Source organism: Sus scrofa, chromosome 11 (genome assembly GCF_000003025.6).
Source record: "Sus scrofa isolate TJ Tabasco breed Duroc chromosome 11, Sscrofa11.1, whole genome shotgun sequence".
Classification (NCBI taxonomy): domain Eukaryota; kingdom Metazoa; phylum Chordata; class Mammalia; order Artiodactyla; family Suidae; genus Sus; species Sus scrofa.
The window spans coordinates 25,137,409-25,153,409 of NC_010453.5; the positions used below are offsets into that span (position 1 = coordinate 25,137,409).

General features: G+C 43.0%; 1 protein-coding gene across 1 annotated transcript in view; it reads left to right on the forward strand.

Moving 5' to 3' along the window:
- Positions 1 to 16,001, forward strand: part of VWA8 (von Willebrand factor A domain containing 8) — a 390,508-nt gene that overhangs the window by 72,629 nt on the left and 301,878 nt on the right. The window contains 3 exon segments of the mRNA XM_021065625.1: positions 10,385 to 10,516; positions 14,420 to 14,554; positions 14,648 to 14,725. Of these exon segments, the coding sequence (XP_020921284.1) occupies positions 10,385 to 10,516; positions 14,420 to 14,554; positions 14,648 to 14,725 (345 nt within the window).

The following is a 16,001-nucleotide window of genomic DNA, read 5'->3' on the forward strand; positions in this document are numbered from 1 at the left end:
CGCTCCTGCGGCATATGGATCTCCCAGGCTAGGGGTCAAATCGGAGCTGTAGCCGCTGGCCTACACCATAGCCACAGCAACACGGGATCCGAGCCTCGTCTGTGACCCACACCACAGCCCACGGCAATGCCGGATCCTTAACCCACTGAGCAAGGGCAGGGATTGAACCCGTAACATCATGGTTCCTAGTCGGATTTGTTAACCACTGCGCCACGGCGGGAACTCCGATATACACACAAATTTTTAATAGTCTTTGAAATAAAGATCAAGGTTCATTTGTTTGTCCTGATGCATTAACAAAAATAAAATAGAAAAGAAACTCCCCCCAAAAAAAAAAGTAAGTCTCTGGAGCATGATCATGTGAGAAAAAAGAATGTATACATGTATGTGTAACTGGGTCACCAAGATGGACAGTAGAAAAAATAAAGAAATGAAAGATAAAAAAGTTAAAAAAAAAAAAGTAAGCATCTGCTTCACTTTCTTGCTTTATTTTTCCCATTTTCTCTTCTTGTCCCTTCTTCTCATCTTTCGCTTACCCTTCTTTCCTACTTTTCTCTCTCCAGCTTTCTTTCTTTCCCTTGTCTTGTCGACTCTTCTTTTCCAGGCCTTGGAGGCATGGACATCCCCTTCCAGCGATGGGGATTAAACCTGGAGGTGGTTGGTGGGGTTGGGAGCTGGGTTACACTGAGGGACTAAGTAAGCCAGTTGGGCAAATGAGTGGATGTATTGAGGCTGAGCGCTCTGCTTCTCACTGTTCGAGAAGAAATTTGTAAACCTAGAAAGGGGGGAAGGAAAGAAAGAACCCTGAGGGGTTTAATTAGAATTGGAGAAATTGATACGCACTCGGGTTTTGTCAATAAATATAAACCTGTAGTAATAGGTGTAGATTGTGTGTGTGTGTGTGTGTGTGTGTCCTTACATATGCATATTTTCTAGCTCTGGCACTTGAGAGGGTCACTGTGGCACTCCCATGGCGATGCTCATGCTACGTGCTGAGATACTGGTTTCTAAATACCCTGCTTCCCTAAAAGGAACAAATTATCCTTGGAAGTAGGGCTGATTCAAGGCTTGGAGCAAGGAAAGTACACGATGAGCCTGGGCCATCTTCCTGCGCCAAAAACTAAGAAAACGTTCCGCAAATGATGTTGACATGTCAGCATGACAGAGAAGCCAGCTTCACGTGCCTCCCACTGGTCTCAATCTGGGACCGTTTTAGCATCAAAATAAATAATGATCGTAATTAGTTATAACCCACTGCATAAAATAGGGATCCGTAAGTCCATATTGATAGAAATGAATAAATAAGTACATGGGAGGGAGACGCAAACGCTCTTCCTTAGTGTGGAATTCTAGTAAATGCAGAAGGAATTCGAGAAATAGAAAAATCACCATTTTGCAACCCTCAGAGTGGTGGTCGGTTTACACAGGAGTCATCAAAGGAGCCGGGAGGTGGAGGTTCCATGAGGAACAGGATATTGGTGGAACTAATAATATTCCCTTCCCTCCCCACCCCCCAATTATCTACAAAGCAGGAAAATGGTATTTTTATAGTAAATACCAGCTTGACCAGCTGGGTCCACCTGACAGCCTGTGCCTCCCAAGTGTTGCACCGGGAGGGCTCAGCATCACTTCTGGGGATTCTGGCTAAGAACACATGGTGTGACGTTGGCCACGAGGAAGTATTGTGTAGACCAAGGGCCATCTTACAGAGTGAAAGACCTGTATTCTTTAGAACTGTCCAGGACGTGATGACAGAGAAAAACCTAGGAAAGGAACGCTTTCAGATTGAAAGAGATGAAGAGATAGGATAGCTAATGCAACATGTGTTCCTGTGCCGGAACCTGGACCAGATAGCAAAGAGTGATATTGTGGGCTCAGCTGGTTAAACTTGAATAGGGTGTGTGGGTGGGGTTGTCGTGTTCCATTAGGGTGACCTTCTGATTTCTAAGCTTATACAGTGATTATATTGCCCAGAATTTGTGTTTTCAGGAACTAGGAACTGAGATGTTTAGGGTTATGGGGCATGATATCTGCAGCTTTTTTTCAGATGATCCAGAAAAAGCCCTATGACAATGCGTGCATGCATGTGGGGGGAGGGGCATAGGTGCTAAAATGTTACCCATTGAAATCTGGGTGAAGGTGAAATAAAAGTTCTTTGTACAGTTGTGTCCTGCAACTATCCCACAAGTTTGAAATTATTTCCAGATAAATTTTAAAAAGGGAATATCCACTATAACTCATTTCAAAATAAAAAGATTTTAAAAGCAAATATCTAATATAACACTAAGTTAAATCTTATCTGCCTGTGACTTAAATTATTAACTTGAAAAGCAAGCATTTTATATGAAACTGGAAATTGCTATTATAGAGCTATCATTTAACAAAATTCTCAGTTTTTGGTCATGTATGGTATATAATACATGGAACTTAATTTCCTCACTTGCATAGTTAATGGTAGTTTTTTGTTTGTTTGTTTTTTCTTTTTTCTTTTTGTCTTTTTAGGGCTGCACCTGTGGCATATGGAAGTTCCCAGGCTCGGGGCCCAGTTGGAGCTGCAGCTGCCGTCCTACACCACAGCCACAGCAACACTAGATCTGAGCTGTGTCTGCGACCCACACCACAGCTCACGGCAACACCAGATCCTTAACCCACTGAGCGAGGCCAGGGATGGAACCTGCGTCCTCATGGATGCCAGTCAGATTCCTTTCCACTGAGCCATGACAGAAACTCCAATGGTAGTGTTTTCTAAAGGCCAGTCACACTATATGGTATCTTATAACTATATATTTTTAAGTGTTAACCGTTGCAGAGTTTCATTGACTAATCCCAGATAGTTCCTTTTTAGGAAAGACAGCTTTTGTTTTTCTTACACAGTTTGGTTCAAGGTGCAGATTTCTAAGGAGATTTCACTAAGCTGTTGTGGTCAGAGGTATAGGCCTGTCCCTTTCTGGAGGCCAGAATTTGGCATATGGAATGTTGTTTGTTTCTCTCTCATCTCAAAATCTACGCAGGGTCTTTGGGAGTGCAGAAGTACTGTCTATACAGTTAGGAATAGTGAGAAGGGCTCAGAAGGATGGGACAGTGGGATCTAACTACTTCAGTAAGATTTTATTTCACATGTCTGCTAGCCCAAGAAACAACATTTTCATTGATTGGTGATGCCAATAATAATAGTAACAAAATAAACAAAAAGCTGTTCCTTATAGATACTAAAAAGTATAGTTAGGGACAAAATCCAAATTAAAAAAAAAACCCACATAATGAAGCAAGGGGGAAATGATGGTCTATAAAGAGGCAAAAGAAAGAGACAGCAGAGAACAGAAGCAGGGCTAAGGGAGTTGCCGTCGTGGCACAACAGAAACGAAACCGACCAGGAACCATGAGGTTGCAGGTTCGATCCCTGGCCTCGCTCCGTGGGGTTAAGGATCCAGCGTTACCTTGAGCTGTGGTATAGGTCACAGACGTGGCTCGGATCTGGCATGGCTGTGGCTGTGGCTGTGGCTGGCAGCTACAGCTCTGATTTGACCCCTAGTCTGGGAACTTCCATATGCCACAGGTGTGGCCCTAAAAAGAGAAAAGACCAAAAAAAAAAAAAAAAAAAAAAAAAAAAGCAGGACTGGAGATAGTGAAATAGCAGCCACTGATAAAAGGGAAAAAAAGATTTGCTGTGGGGGGAGGTGAGGAAGAGGGGCAGCAGGAGGAGGTGAAAGGATATTAGGGGGATAATGAAGCACCATTTGGAAGTGAAATGAATTCATAGGTTCAAGACGTCAGGTCATTAGCATTCTGATTGTGTAGTTCCCTGGAAGGTTTATTCCAGGCTCTGAAAAAGAGAACTAGAGCTCGTCTTTGATTTAATTAACATCTGAGCTAAGTTGGTATTGGCCTTTGAGACAGAGCACCTAGCGTTTAAGAAAAAAGGCTGCGATTCCAGACGGGCTCCTTAGATGACCATCAGCACAAAGCCCCGAGAGCAAGAGTAACTGGGGTAAGTGAAAATGTCACCGTTCTGATCAAATGAAGTACTGTAAAGGGATTTTTTTTTTTTTTTATTTGGTGACACAACCAAGGGAAGGATTCAGTGTCTAGGTAAAGTCCATTAGGGCCAAAGGTCTTCATTTTTACAAAGAAAACACGTTGATGTGTTTCTGGTCCCTAATTGCAAAATTAGTCATACCAATTCTATAAAGCTATAGACTACCTTTAAAGAGTTGAGTTATCTAAAGAAAGTAATCCATGCTGCTTCATTTTGTTTAGCCCTTATTTGACCTTTATAATTAAGGGGAACATAGAACACTGATTGAGGATCCATTTTACAAAAGAAATTATTTCACATCTGATTGTAACGTTTGAAAGAAAGGAAAAAGGGAATTTTGTTACTCATATAGGAATAAAAAGGCAATTGTCTTTCTTTGCCTTAATTTTGTGAAGAGCTTAACACCTCAGTAGAGAGTTGGAAGGAGAGGTGGTTGAAATTCACTTGTCTGCATCTAATGAAGAAACTCCTTTTTGTAAGATCATAACACGCTTATGCATACAACCAGATTAGAATATTAAATCTCTGTCCTTAAAAGTGGAACCATCTACCAATAATTGCAAGTTTTTTGTGATTTGCTCTGTGGCGCTCTGTGGCCTGTTCGTTATTCTAAGTTTCTCTGTGTTTTCAAGCTCATTTCACAGAGGAAAAGAATTTTATATATCCTCAAATAATTTTGAATTAAAAGAGGTGAAAATTAAGGAAATATTGTTGAATTTGGGGAAAATGTTGAGTTAAAGAATAGAGATATTTATTACAGCAGCAAACCAAGAAGGTACATATATACATACAATATTTTTTTTCTTGATAAATGATAATTATTTCCTGACCTCGTTTCTTACATAAACTAATGGATAGTTACATTTGAATTAGATATCCATTCAGGAGTTCCTATAGTGGCACAGTGGAAACAAACCCCACTAGTATCCATGAGGATGCAGGTTTGATCCCTGGCCTCGCTCAGTGGGCTGGGGATCCGGCGTAGCCCTGAGCTGGGGTGTAGGTTGCAGACACAATTTGGATCCCGCGTTTCTGTGGCCGTGGTGTAGGCTGGCAGCTGTAGCTCTGATTCGATTCAGCCCCTCGCCTAGGAATTTTCATATGCCACAGGTGCGACCCTAAAAAGCAAAATAAATAAGTAAATAAATAAATATGTTTGGATTGTAGTGTAATCACTTAATTAGACTATTGTAAGGAAAAATTATTACCGAAATTCAGAATGTTTTTCTTTTCTTTTTTTTTTGGTCTTTTTGTTGTTGTTGCTATTTCTTGGGCCGCTCCAGCGGCATATGGAGGTTCCTAGGCTAGGGGTTGAATCGGAGCTGTAGCCACCGGCCTACGCCAGAGCCACAGCAATGCAGGATCCGAGCCGCGTCTGCAACCTACACCACAGCTCACGGCAACGCCGGATCTTTAACCCACTGAGCAAGGGCAGGGACCGAACCCGCAACCTCATGGTTCCTAGTCGGATTCGTTAACCACTGCGCCACGACGGGAACTCCAGAATGTTTTTCTTTTCTCTAAACAAGCTATAAAAATGGCTGGGATGTCTTTCGTCCCCCTGGTAGTGCTATCATGTGATATTCATGCTCTAGAACATGTTTCTCAAGTCATAAAATCACTCCTAGCTTTTAATTAAGGCTCTCTTAAAGGACGTGCTCTCGGAGTTCCTGTCGTGGCTCAGCGGAAACAAATCTGCCTAGGAACCATGAGGTCGTGGGTTCGATCCCTGGCCTCGCTCTGTGGGTTAAAGATCCAGCGTAGACGTGAGCTGTGGTGTAGGTGGAAGTCGAGGCTCGGATCTGGCGTTGCTGTGGCTCTGGCCCAGGTCGGCAGCTGTCACTCCGATTTGACCCCTAGCCTGGGACCCTCCATATGCCGTGAGTGCAGCCCTAAAAAGAAAAAAAAGAAAAAAAAAAAAGACCAAAAGTCCCTGTCTTCACGAAGCATGTTTTTTCGAGAAGGGCAATAATCAACCAAGCAAGCAAGTAAATCAGTAAAATATGTAGTATGTCAGTTGAGGAAGGGATGCTCTCAGAGAAGACATTTGAATAAAGATCTGAAGGAGGAAAAGCAAGTGCTTTGGCGGAGAGCATTTGACACCGAAGGAGTAAGCCCTAAGGCAGGGTGCACCTGGGGCATCCTAGCAACTGCAAAGGACAGGACGATGGGGCAGACGAAGTGAAGGGGAGGTGAGGCGTTGATGAAGTCAGAAGGTACAGGAGGTCTGATCATGCAGGACCTTATAAGCCCCCGGAAGGACTTCTGCTGTCAGTCTGAATGAGATGGAACATCATTAGGAGGTTTTGAGCAGAATGTCTTCTGTGACCGAACATTTTAACAGGCTTACTCTAGTTGCAGATGAGGGAGTAGGCTTTGGAGGGTAAAGGTGAAAGCAGGGGAAAACTAGTTAGTAGCCTGGAATGGTAATCTCATTGAGAGATTGTGCCGTGAGCTTGTCAGAAGTGATTGGATTTGAGTTGTAGTTTGAAGGCAGAGTCACTATGATTTGCTGAAAGAGTGGAAATAGAGTTGAGACAGATGCAAGGGTGATGTCAAGCTTTTTGGAATAATGAAGATAGAATAGATGGAGTTCCCGTAGTGGCTCAGTGGTTAACGAATCCGACTAGGAACCATGAGGTTGCGGGTTCGATCCCTGGCCTTGCTCAGTGGGTGAAGGATCCGGCATTGCCATGAGCTGTGGTGTAGGTCGCAGATGCAGCTCGGTTCCCACATTGCTGTGGCTCTGGCATAGGCCGGTGGCTACAGCTCCGATTGGACCCCTAGCCTGGGAACCTCCATGTGCCGAGGGAGCGGACCAAGAAAATGGCAAAAAGACCAAAAAAAAAAAGAAAGAATAGAATAGAGACTATGAGAGGAAGATCAAGACCTAAGTTTTGTGCATGTTTAGTGTGAAATGCCTCTTAGCTCTCCGTGTAGAAAGGCAGGTCTATGTACGCGTTGGGAGTTTAGGCGAGAGTTCTGAACTGGACAGAGAAAACTGGGAGTGATGCACATATAGATGCATGAAACTAGATGAGATTATTTGAAAATATAAAGATCCACTGCCGAGGTACCTTCATGGGTACTGGTCAGGAAAATGACGAACCTACCACAGAGACCCCACAGAGACCGAGAAGGAGCAAACAGGGAAACAGGAGGAAAACTAAGCTATTTAATTTCGCAGTTAGGATATTGTTGGCGGTCTTACCAGGAGCAGTGCTAGTAGAGTGGTGGGGCTGTCTGTCGGAAATCTGTGGGCCAACTAGTAAATCAGTGATGAGAAAGCTGAAGCAGTGATTATATACTGTATGTAAAATAAATCTGTTGTGGTAGAAACAAAACAATGATAGGTCACTCACGGATTGTGTGGCATCCAGAGATGGCTCTTTGTTTGATTCCCGGAATGGGAGAGGCAAGCATCTTGATAGGAAGGAGCGACAAACGTCTGTGGAGTACGTGGAAACTCTTTATGGGAATATGGCCTGGAGGAAGCAGAAAAAGACATCTCCAGAGCACCACTGTGCCTGATCTGGAGTGATGGAAAAACCCATGTTCTGAGATGAAGAAAGTAGACCTCTAGTGGCTTTCCATCCACTCCTGACAGTAGAGCAGAAAGCCTTTCTATTTTGACAGTGGGAAAAGAAGGAAGGACTGATGAAAATATAGCTGATTTTGAGGATGAAGGGAAAAGAATTTTATTTAGTCATTGAACGAAACTTTTTTGACCCTTGACGATGCCCCATGCATGACTCTAGGTTCTGGGGGTGTAGAGTGAACCGTTTTGCTATTGCCCTCAATGAGGCTTTCATGCTAGTGAGGCATGAAGGAGTATGTGCCTGGAGGCTCTGCTGAAGCTGGGGGAGGTGGCTAGATTGCTTGCTGAAATGGGGGGGTAGGGTGGGCTTGGGTTGCTCCCAAGAACAGGGGTAATGGTTTGTTGTAGTAGCTCAGGGGCTTTGGGAAAAGAGCCCAGCAGGGCCTGGGGCCACATGTTTGTTCAGTAGCCAGATAGTATGGTATGGAGAATTGCTCTTTCTTTGTGCTCAACAGCCTAGAAAAAGGGATGAAGAAAATGAATAACTTGGTGGGACAGGATTGGGAATTGAGAGGGTGACCATGGAGGCCTTGGGGACCAGCCCCCATGTGACTGAGATGTCCTTTTATGTGATTATACGTCACAGGTCAAATAATGTAATTATTAGTTACCCAAAGAAAGTGGATCCAGAAAGATGTTAGTCCTGTTTAATAAAAATTTAAGAAGTCCTAGGAAATAGCCATTAGTATGAAATGGTAAGGTGAATAAACGTTGATTTTCTCCTTTGGCTATCCTGTAGCCTGTACGCATTATATTGTCTATTTTACTCTTCAGTTTCCTTTTTTGGATGAACAGGCCTTGAATTTCCTGTGCCAGCAAATAGTAACTCACCTTACAGCTTGAGTTCTTGTACGATTTTAGTGTATCCTAGCCTACTATTTTTATTCTACCGGAATATTTTAGTCTGAATTATTTATAAGGACATCACCCATAGAGCAAGTGGTTCAAGGCATGAGTTTTCATTTCTGGAATGTAAGTGCTCTGTGCTCTGACATCGACTGTATGTCAACTTAAACTGTCATTGCTGTAGCTGGAGTGAAAGCATACCTTTACTCTTAGATATATTTTCTTAAAATTTAGTGGGTCTCGGTTCTATATTCTCCTGAATTTAATTACTTGGCTCTGGCCTTACTTCTTTCCTGTTGAATCTCCCTTGAAATACAGGTGTACCTTTTTTTTTTTTTTTTGCATAAAATTAAGGCGTCAATCATTATTTGTCTACAACATGTAAGTAATTCCTACCAACTTGTGGGATGCTGTGGAAGTTTGCATATCCAAATTGTTACATTTTTTATGGTAGCACAAATAAGCATTTTTTTTCTTAGGTTTGGGGAAATGAGTGATTGTCTCGAGCGCTTAAGATACCAAAATGAAGACGGGAACTGGGCAGTTGGGATGTTGAAGTTGAAGATACTCTTCTTACCCAAAATGTATTTTCTGGAACTGAGTCCTTCTGTTGAATGAGTGGTGATGTGTTCTTTCTTTGAGTTCCGGCTCTTTGACTAGAGTGATAAGGTTCTAAAAGTATTGTAGGATTTGGGGGGAATAATTTCTGCCTGTTTAATACTAAAAATGAATTAATCTTTACATATGGACCATGCCGCTGTTAGGGCATAGGATTTAATTAATTTTCATTAGTATCCTCTTTTTGCATTTACTTCTTTGTATTCTCTGTGTGTATTTTTTATATAACCAGCTGGGATGAGGGGGTATAACCTAGTGTTAGAACATTGATCGTTGGCCTACATGGAAAAAGAATCAATAGTCTTGGGCTTTTAAACCCAGCTTGATAAATATTGAGAAACCTGCATTGTAGAAGGCACTGTGCCAGATACTGTGGAAGATTGATCGTTATACTTTATTGTAATCAGTTAAACTAACCACACAGGCAGTCAGCAGAATGGTGTCCAGGAAGTTCTATTTTTATGAATTTTCAGGTTGCTCTTAACTTTAGTTGATTTAAGAAATCAGCTGAGGCGTTCCCGTCGTGGCTCAGCAGAATTGAATCTGGCTAGGATCCATGAGGAAGAAGGTTTGACCTCTGGCCTCTCTCAGTGGGTTAAGGATCTGGCATTGCTGTGAGCTGTGGTGTGTGTCACTCAGATCCCGTGTTGCTGTGGCTGTGGTGCAGGCCAGCAGCTACAGCTCCGATTTGAACCCTAGCCTGGGAACCTCCATGTACCGAGGGTGAGGCCCTAAAAGGATCCATCCATCAATCAATCAACTGATATATAGGCCTTGTTTCGCTTTAGCATGTTTTCAAGCGTCTCATCAATCATCCTTTTCTAGGAAACTGGAAGCTTTGATTATCAAGAACTGTAGGCTGTACATTTCTACCAGCTCAGGAATTCACTGATTCCATTCCTTGGCATTAAGTAAATTTTAGGAACTGCTTTCCTCTCACCTTTGGTAATTGACTTAAGTAGAATGGTATCTGTAAAAATAGGGAAAACTTTTCTCATTAATCTTTTTCCCTTTATTTTTGTAACATAGCGTGAGTTTCCGTTCTAATTAAGATGGAACCTTCCAGGAGTTCCCTTATGGTGCAGCGGGTTAAGGATCCGGCATTGTCACTGCAACAGCTCGAGTTGCTGCTGTGGCATGGCTTCAGTCCCCTGCCTGGGAACTTCCACATGCCGTGTGCCCAGCCAAAAAAAAAAAAAAAAAAAAAAAAAGTTGGACCCTTCCAGATATCCAACATCAATATTAAAATAAAAAGAAAGTGACATGCTTTTCTTGTAATTCTACAGCGCTTTGAACTCCAAGATTCAAGAAGTTCTGTGCTTCCTGAAGAGGTTGTGAGAGTAGAGAGGATGCCTGAAAACCAGGGCTTCCAAGCCTTGGTGACCCTCCGGATTGCAGGAAAAGAGGTGACCATTAAGGTAATGAATGCATCAGGGTTTGCACTTTCTAAGATGTGCCTTTTGCTAAATTGGGTTTATGATCCCTTTATCAGTCTCCTTCGGTTCCCTAGCCTCGCATCTATATTCCTGTCATCTGTATATCTATGTATCCAGATTCCTGTATGTTTGCACACTGGGAAAGTTCAGGAGACCCATCGGGGTAGCTTTTCCTCAAAAACCAAAGTTAGCCTCAGGGGAAATCAAATACAGTGCTTATTAATGAAAGTATTTTGTGGTCGGAGTCCTTGGTAAGAAATGATCACTGTTGTAATGGAACGTGTTGGAGGAAAATATGAGAAAAAGAATTTGATACACACACACGCACACACACACACAGGACTGGGTCATGTTGCTGTACAGCAGAAATTGACAGAATATTGTAAATTAACTATGGTAGAAAAAATAAAAATCTTATAATGAAAATGAAATAGTCACTGTTTACAAAAATGTTTTAGCAACTAAGGAATGCACTTTTTAAAAATTATAGTTGATTTACAGTTGTTCCGTCAATTTCTGCTGTACAGCAACGTGACCCAGTCTATATATGTGTAGATAGATAGATAGATAGATAGATATATGGTCTTTTTCTCACATTATCCTCCATCATGTTCCATCACGTTCCATCACAAGTGACTAAATATAGTTCCCTGTGCTGTACAGCAGGATGTCATTGCTTTTCCACTCCAAATGCAATACTTTGCATCTGCTAACCCCAGACTCCCAGTCCATCCCACTCCCTCCCCCTACCCCTTGGCCACCCCAAGTCTGTTCTTCATGTCCATGAGTTTGTTTCTTTTCTGTAGATAGGTTCCTTTGTGTCATATATTAGATTCCAGATATGTGATGGCATACGGCATTTGGCTCTCTCTTTCTGGCTTACTTCACTTAGTATGAGAGTCTCTAGTTCCCTCTGTGTTGCTTTGAGTGGCATGATTTTGATCTTTGTCAGTTTCATGAAACTATTCCAAAGAGGAGCTGTCTTAATTGGACAGTTTTTAGAGGAGGGGATGATATTAGGTCCTAGAGCTCCACATGCTTGCTTTGCAATTTTTTTTTTTTTTTGGTTTTTAGGGCCCCACCTACAGCATATGGAGGTTCCCAGACTAGGGGTCAAATTGGAGCTGTAGCTCCTGGCTACAGCCACAGAAACGCCAGATCTGAGCCACACCTTGATCTATACCACAGCTCATGGCAACGCTGGTTACCTAACCTACTGAGTGAGGCCAGGGATCGAACCTGCATCCTCGTGGATGATAGATTCGTTTCTACTGGCCACGTTGGGGACTCCTGCTTTGCCTCTCTTCTAACCCTTTCTTTGAGGGCCCTAACTACCCCAAGAGGTGATAGGAAACTAACACCAGAAAATACAGCTTCCACAATGCTGACCTACCTAAATTGTAACTGAATGTATGCAAGAAATGCTTGTCTTCTTTTGTTAGGACAGAGCGAACTTTCATGATAGGTGTTTTGTTTGTTTTAATATGATATTATTTAATATTTATTGATATTACCGTATTGCCTCATGCATCGAACAAAACACTGGTTATGTTTACTGTGAGCCAGGCCTACAGTGTCCTAGTTAACTGTATTTGTCTCTTTACACATGCCATTTAGACCCCCCAGGAACCCCGGAGAGAACCTTTATTATGGATTTTCATGGATTAGAAAACAGATATGCAGGAGTTCCTGTCGTGGCGCAGTGGTTAACGAATCCGACTAGGAACCATGAGGTTGCGGGTTCAATCCCTGCCCCTGCTCAGTGGGTTAAGGATCTGGCGTTGCCGTGAGCTGTGGTGTAGGTTGCAGACGCGGCTCAGATGCCACGTTGCTGTGGCTCTGGCGTAGGCCGGCGGCTACAGCTCCGATTAGACCCCTAGCCTGGGACTCTTCATATGCCACAGGAGTGGCCCAAAGAAATAGCAAAAAGCCAAAAAAAAAAAAAAAAGAAAAAGAAAAAAGAAAACAGATATGCAGAGAGTCATCAATTCACGCAGGGCCACCAGCTAATAACATGGCACAGCTGGGACTTCTCGATGGCGTACTGTCCATGATACTCTTCTGTCTCCCTCAGATGAAGGACCTCAGAGCTGATGGTCTAGGATAGAGGGAGATAATTAAGAATTGCACTGGAATGCCTCTGGCTTATAGAGAAGGAAGTGATACCAGGAGTCAGGAAAAGGAGTAGAGAAAATGTCAGAGAGGAGGGGGGGCTTGTGATAAGTCTTATGAAACAGGAATTTCCAGCAGCCCAGGAGCGGGAAAGGTGATTATTAGGCACCTTGAACAGACTATCCAGAGGCATGAGATGTAAGCAGGCTTTCATTCTTTGCCTCCCATTGATGAGGGCTTTCTATCGTCACTGCTTCCCATTCCTTTAAGTTAGCCTTCTCTGGAGTTCCTGTTGTGGCTCAGTGGTCACAAACCCGACTAGGATCCATGAGGCTGCGGGTTCGATCCCTGGCCTCAATCAGTGGGTTAAAGGATCTGGCATTGCCGTGAGCTGTGGTGTAGGTTGCAGACTTGGCTCCGATCCTGCGTTGCTGTGGCTGTGGCGCATGTCTGAGGCCACAGCTCCCATTCGACCCCTAGCCTGGGAACCAGCATATGCCTTGAGTGTGGCCCTGAAAAGCAAAAAAAAAAGTTAGCCTTCTCTGTTACCAGCAGGATGATCTTTCTTAAAGTAAATCTGATCTTGTTACATCGAAACTTATCATTCTTTAGGGTTCATGTTGTGCGCAGTATGAGCAAGTCCAGAGTCCTCAGCAGGGCAGCAAAATCCTCCCATCATAGGGTTCCTAGGAGACTTTAATAAGGAGGAGATAGCAAATAAAAAGAAGTAGGTGTGAGGACGGGAGGAGATTTTAAGAACAGATGCTCTGAGTGGTCACTTAAAATAAGAGTGGGAAAAGATTTGTGGACAGTTGAGAAAGCAGGAGGTCCTTGGTGTTTGTGGAGAATCCCAGGGGACCGCTTTTAAAAATTGTACTCACCACTGAAATTTGTACCCAGACCTTCCTTCTCAAGTAGTGACATTGTTAAGAAAGTGATAAATAGCATGGAAATGACTTGATTTTCATGAAAATGTCTGCCAGCAAGGTGCTTTCATTTTAGAGGGAAGATTGATTGGGAAGTTTGATCATAATGGACCATCAGGAGTTCCCGTCGTGGCGCAGTGGTTAACGAATCCGACTACGAACCATGAGGTTGCGGGTTCGGTCCCTGCCCTTGCTCAGTGGGTTAACGATCCGGCGTTGCCGTGAGCTGTGGTGTAGGTTGCAGACGCGGCTCGGATCCCGCATTGCTGTGGCTCTGGCGTAGGCCGGTGGCTACAGCTCCGATTCGACCCTTAGCCTGGGAACCTCCATATGCCGCGGGAGCGGCCCAAGAAATAGCAACAACAAAAGACAAAAAAAAAAAAAAAAAAAAAAAAAAAAAAATAATGGACCATCAGATCTGTGAATGAAACAGTAATTGCAGCTCCATTGAAAAATCAAAAACAGTGTAGAACTGAGTTAGGAAATTAGTACGGTCTTTTACTTTTTTTTGTTTGTTGGTTTTTTGTCTTTTTTTAGGGTTGCACTCATGGCACATGGGGGTTTCCAGGCTTAGGTGTCGAATCAGAGCTACAGCAGCCGGCCTACACCACAGCCACAGCAACCCCAGATCTGAGCTGCCTCTGTGACCTAAACCACAGCACACCCAACACCGGATCCTTAGGGCCAGGGATCAAATCGGTGTCCTCATGGATACTAGTCAGCTTTGTTTCCGCTGATCCGCAGTGCGAACTCCAGTAGGAGCTTTTAGATGGCAATTATATGCTTTGATTTGCTAATATTTGGAGAAAAACACATGCATATTGTATTTACCTCTCTTTAATTACAGGTACCGGCTGGGACCAGGCCATTCAGTCAACCTTGTGCATCAGACCATTTTATACAGACTTTGAGCCATAAACAACTACTGGCTGAAATGATGCAGTCGCATATGGTTAAGGACATGTGTTTAATTGGAGGAAAAGTAAGAATGGCGGCCTCGCTGAAAAGTTGTTTCCTGACTTTGGGTTGTTTTGACTTAGTCCTTAAATGATTGTGTTTCCATTTGTAATTGCAGGGTTGTGGAAAAACTGTCGTCGCTAAGAACTTTGCAGATACCTTAGGATATAATATAGAGCCTATCATGCTCTATCAGGTAAGGTATTCATATTTACTTATGTATGTATTTATTTATTTATTGCTTTTTTAGAGCCACACCTGTGGTATATGGAAGTTCCCAGGCTAGGGGTCAAATCAGAGCTACAGCTGCTGGCTTACACCAGAGCCATAGCAACTTGGGATCCGAGCCGCATCTGCAACCTACACCACAGTGCACGGCAATGCTGGATCCCTGACCCACTGAGTGAGGCCAGAGATCAAACCCGCATGGATACTAGTCGGATTTATTTCCTCTGCAGCACAATAGGAACTCTTCATTTTTATATTTTAAATTAAAAAAAATTTTTTTTGGCTGTGCGCATGGTATGCAGAAGTTCCCAGGCCAGGAATCCACCTGACCTACAGCAGTGACAATGCCAGATCCTTAACCACTAGGCCACCAGGGAACTCCAGATACTCATTTTTAGCACTTGGGTTATAAACATATAATTTTGGACCATCAGTAGAATTTGTCACTTTCTTCCTTAAGTGATACCTGTTAATTTCAATGTAGATAAATAAATAACTGAAACAGCTATCAAATTGGAGCGCAATTATAATTATTTGGAGTTTTTGAAAGCATGTTCTAGGATATCTGCTGTGCTTAACATTCCAGGGGCTATTTTTCAAGAGAGATCCATTTTACATGCATGTGTACACACGCACACGGTACATTTATTAATAGTGTGAAAATCTAAACTACATGGGTTTCAGCAGCAGTAGGAGATCATTACATATTCACCAAGTATATTATTATTTTTTTATTATGGTAAAATATACATAACATGAAATTTACCATTGCAACAGTTTCCTTTTTTTTTTTTTTTTTTTTTTTTGTCTTTTTAGGGCAGCATCTGAGGCATGTGGAGGTTCCCAGGCTAGGGGTCCAGTCGGAGCTGTAGCTGCCGGCTTCCACCACAGCCACAGCAACGCAGGATCCAGGCCGCATCTGCGACCTACACCACAGCTCACGGCCACACTGAATCCCTAACCCACTGAGCGAGGCCAGGGATCCACCCTGCGCCCTCATGGATACTAGTCGGATTCCTTTCTGCTGTGTCACGATGGGAACTCCATTTTAACCATTTTTAAGTGTACAGTTCACTGGCATGAAGTAGAGTCACAATGTTGGGTAACCACCACCACTGTCTATTTCTAGAACTCTTTTGCCATCCCCAGTAGAACCTCTACACCCCTTAAATAATAACTTCCCATCGCTCCCTACCTATAGACGCTGGTAACCTCTATACGACCTTCTGTCCCTATGAACTTGT